This window comes from Chroicocephalus ridibundus, chromosome 18 (genome assembly GCF_963924245.1).
Source record: "Chroicocephalus ridibundus chromosome 18, bChrRid1.1, whole genome shotgun sequence".
NCBI classification, from domain to species: domain Eukaryota; kingdom Metazoa; phylum Chordata; class Aves; order Charadriiformes; family Laridae; genus Chroicocephalus; species Chroicocephalus ridibundus.
Window position 1 is genome coordinate 9,303,092 of NC_086301.1, and position 4,602 is coordinate 9,307,693.

A 4,602-nucleotide genomic window follows, 5' to 3' on the forward strand; every position below is an offset into this window, starting at 1 on the left:
GCACGGGGAACAAACAGGAGGAGCTGAAAGCCGCTGGGCAGCTGGAAAGCTCCAGGCTAATCACTGTCACTGAAACAGGGTGGGATGAATCACATGACTGGAGCACTACAACTGATGGCTATAAACTGTTCAGGAGGCACCCAAAAGAAAAGAAATGTGGGAGGGATTGCCCTCCAGCTAAACGCAATGGATAAATCACACAGATCTCTCCCTGAAAGACAGCAATGCACAAATCAAGAGTTCCCAAGTGAAAACCAGAGACCAAGCCAACAAAGGAATCCTCGTGGCTGGTGTCTACAACAGGCTGCCTGGTCAAGAGGAGCCTGTTGATGAAGGGTTTTAACTTCAGCTGCAGGAAGCATCACTCTCCCAGGCCTGGATCTGGCTGGGGGATTTCAATGCCCCTGACATCTGCTGGAAAAGCCCCACAGGAACCTGCAAGCAGGATTAGGATATCTTCCTAATCCAGGTGACAGAAATACCAGAGGAGAAGCATTACTAGTCCTGTTGCTCAAAAACTGAGAAATGTATTGAAGAGACCAAAACTGGTGGCAGCCTGGGCTGCAGTGTTCATGGCCTGGTGGAATTCATGACCTGAAAGGATATATGCCAGGTGAAAAGTAGAGTCAAGAATCTAAACCTTGGGGAGGAAACCTTCAGGGTTTTTAGTAAGTGGTAAACGGGACACATGTGAACCTCTGGAATTTCATCAAGGCCAAGTGCAATGTTCTGCACCAATCCCCAGTATCAAGACAGACTGGGGGATGAATGGATTGAGAGCAGCCCTGTGAAGAAGGACTTGGGGATACTGGTGGGTGAGAAAATGGACATGAGCTGGCAATGTGTGCTTGAAAAGCCAATCATACCCTGGGCTGCATCAAAAGAAGCGTAGAGGAAGGGGATTCTCCCTCTCTACGGTGATCCCATGCTACTTCACCTGGAAGATGATGTCCAGTTCTTCAGCAGCACAAGAAAGACATGGACCTAAAAGAGGGTCAAGAGAAGGATCACAAAAACAGCTTGAGGGCTGGAATAACTCTCCTATGAAGAAAGGCTGACAGCTGGGGTTATTCAGCCTGGAAACAAAAAGCTCAGAGGAAATCTTCCTGTGGCCTTTCAATACCTAAAGAAGGCTTAAAAGGAAGAGAGAGGGACATTTTACCAGGGACAGTAATGCCAGGACAAGGGACAATGGTTTTAAACTGAATGAGGGAAGATTTGTATTGGATATAAGGAAGAAATGTTTCACAGTGAGGGAGATGAGGCACTGGAAAAGGTTGCTCCGTGAAGCTGTGGATGCCCCATTGCTAGGAGTGTTCAAGGCCAGGTTGGATGGGGCTTTGAGCCACCTGGTCTAGTGGGAGGAGTCCCTGCCCAGGGCAGGGGGTTTGGAACTAGATAATCTTTAAGACCCCTTCCTACCCAAACCGTTGTATGATTCTATGATTCCGTGATTCTATGAATAGTCCTCCCAACTACGTGTCATCAACAGACCCGAGCAGGGTTGCTTCCTCCAGGTTACCTTCTAAAAGCAAACGATATAAATTGCAGAGGATGCAGAAAAGACTCCTGTGCTGCTCCACTTGTCAATGACCTGGGGTAGGGTTCAACTTTATGATCAATGGAGATGAAGTAAATACAGCAGATGGAGAAGATGAAAGTCACAAATAAAATGGTGGAGTGTGGCCACATAAGATTGTGCCTGAGAGCAAGGAGGTGTGCCAAGAACCACTGATCCATGGCCCAGCTGCCAGCTGCAGGCCGGATCTGTCCCTCATCAGGGCTTCATAATGCAGCTGTCAGCAGACAGGCATGTGGTGATCAGAGGACATCATCACCAGGAGTCAGCACTGGCCAAGCCCCACTGCCCAACACGGCCCCACAGCCCTGCAGTGCAGGCACTACCTAGAGCAGGGTGCATTCATGAGGTGGAGAGAGGTCCACACCCGCACAGTCCCCATGGCCGCCCTCCGAGCCACCACCCCCAGCAGACACCCACTTGTCAGCTCCCCTCCCCATGCCAAGGGGCAGTGTCTTCAGGGTAGCCAGGGAACATGGCACCGACCAGCTCCTCTCTCCTGCACCTTTGATGACTTGCTTCCTTCTCCAGGAGACCTGGCTCTGCCCCACATGCCCACTAGGGAGTGTCTTCACCCTGCATGGTCGCAGAGCTCCACTAACATTGGGGTTTTCCTCTCCTTGGCACTTCCCACACCACTCCAGACCCTCTCTGGCTCTCTCCCACCAACCCTGCCCTCTCCCCAGCCCAGCCCAAAAGAGCCCCCTGGTCTGGGCTGGCCCCACAGCAGTGCTCCCCACAGGGTACTGCAGAGCTCTGGGCACTCCCCCCACAGCCCCAGCCCCTCTGACGGGCACCGCAGCTGCTGGGGGCAGAGAGGGCTCTCAGCCTCCCCATCACCCCAGGGCTGGAGCTGGCCCCAAGGGCCAGCAGAGGCCACTCACTCTCTGGCTCTCCTGCCTTCAGCTGCAGCTGATCCCCAGCCCAAACTGCCTTTGCCGCGCTCTGCCTCCCCGCCTGCCCTGCTCTCCAGGACAGCAGGAGAGTCCTGGCCCTGGGGCTCCTCAGGCAGCTCCTGCATCTCTCCAGTCTCCCTTCCCTCTGCCCGCTACATCTTCACTGCCTCCCACGGCCCTGCAGAGTCCTGGCTTGTGGGTACCTGGCTGTAGTTATTTGTTCTGGAGGGACCTAATCTCTGAGACTTAAACTCTTGGAAATCATTCACTTCCCACCCCAGCGTACAAGGGGTGTTCCTCTCTTTTCCTGACCACTCCAGCGTCCTGTCTTTTCTACATGGACTGATATCTGCCATCATACCTGTGACAGCCTGAGGAATGGGACTGGTCACTCATGTACTATTTCCACTGATCTTGGACACCACGAAGAGAGCCTTCAACTAAGTGCTTGGTATCTCACTAATCTCAGTGATTCGTCGAGATTATTCCCCCAAAGACAAGGAGAAAACAAGGTGGAAAGATGCTTGGAAAGTCCAATACCTTGGGCTTGTTCTTAGCCCCAACTTTATTAAAGGAGAGCCCAGTCTTCAGACATCATCCTCAGGAGATACCCTTTTATTGCAGATATGCTATTAGGGAGGTAACATGTGACACATTGTTCTTCAAGGATCAGACACAACAGGACAAATCCTCAAGAGAAGTGCTATGAACCCAAACAACTACCTCAAAGAATGATTATCAGAGAAAAAACAAAGGCAAAAACCTGGCCTAGAATAAACCTTTGGATCTACACAGAGAACAGGAGGCCCATTATTATTACTGCCTCAGGATCCATCAGATGAGTGTCCTCAGGGCATCCTTGAGCTCCCGGTTCCTCATGCTGTAGATGAGGGGGTTCACTGCCGGAGGCACCACCGAATACACAACAGCCATCACCAGATCGAGGGATGGGGACGAGATGGAGGAGGGCTTCAGGTAGGCAAATGTGGCAGTGCTGAGAAACAGAGAGACCACGGCCAGGTGAGGGAGGCACGTGGAAAAGGCTTTGTGTCGTCCCTGCTCTGAGGGGATCCTCAGCACAGCCCTGAAGATCTGCACATAGGACACCACAATGAAAACAAAACACGCAAAGAATAAACAGGCACTGAATAGAATAAGCCCAACTTCCCTGAGGTAGTCTGAGTCTGAGCAGGAGAGCTTGAGGATCTGGGGGATTTCACAGAAGAACTGGTCTAGGGCATTGCCTTGGCAGAGGGGTATTGAAAATGTATTGGCAGTGTGCAGGAGAGCACTGAGAAAGCCACTGCCCCAGGCAGCTGCTGCCATGTGGACACAAGCTCTGCTGCCCAGGAGGGACCCATAGTGCAGGGGTTTGCAGATGGCAACGTAGCGGTCGTAGGCCATGACTGTCAGAAGATAAAACTCTGCTGCCAACAAGGTGAGAAAGAGAAAGAGCTGGGCAGCACATCCTGAGTAGGAGATGGCCCTGGTGTCCCAGAGGGAATTGGCCATGGCTTTGGGGAGAGTGGTGGAGATGCAGCCCAGGTCGAGGAGGGCGAGGTTGAGGAGGAAGAAGTACATGGGGGTGTGGAGGCGGTGGTCACAGGCTACGGCAGTGATGATGAGGCCATTGCCCAGGAGGGCAGCCAGGTAGATGGCCAGGAAGAGCCAGAAGTGCAAGAGCTGCAGCTCCCGCGTGTCTGCGAATGCCAGCAGGAGGAAGTGGGTGATGGAGCTGCCGTTGGACATCGGATCCCTTTGTTCCCGAGGTACTGCCAAAGGAGGAAAGCACACTCACAAGTCAGGACAGCTCTGAGCAAATCTCTTCCCATTGCCTGCCCTTCCAAACCCAAGCCCCGAAAACACTCTTTGCCTGTGTCCTTCCTTCCGGGAGCTTTCTGCATTGCCCTTGTTGGAGCTCTCATTGTTGCTGGCCAAGTGTGCCGTGAGGAGCAGAGCTCTGCTTGTGGGCTCCCAAGGAGTCATCCCTGCTCCACAGCAGCGGGGACTTGGGAAAGGGGTTACAGCGTCTGACATTCACTAGTTACCTCATCTGTAATCCACTTGTAACGCAGAGGAGCTGCTCAGCATATTCCTGCAGGAAAACCTCAAGGAAGCTCCTGGTTG

General features: G+C 52.7%; 1 protein-coding gene across 1 annotated transcript; it reads right to left on the reverse strand.

The window, feature by feature from the left end:
- Window positions 1-3,309: 3,309 nt before the first annotated feature.
- LOC134524966 (olfactory receptor 14J1-like) lies at window positions 3,310-4,248 on the reverse strand. Its single transcript, XM_063355319.1, has one exon. The coding sequence runs from the start codon at window positions 4,222-4,224 to the stop codon at window positions 3,310-3,312; it is 915 nt and encodes a 304-aa protein (XP_063211389.1). The 5' UTR covers window positions 4,225-4,248.
- Window positions 4,249-4,602: the final 354 nt, after the last annotated feature.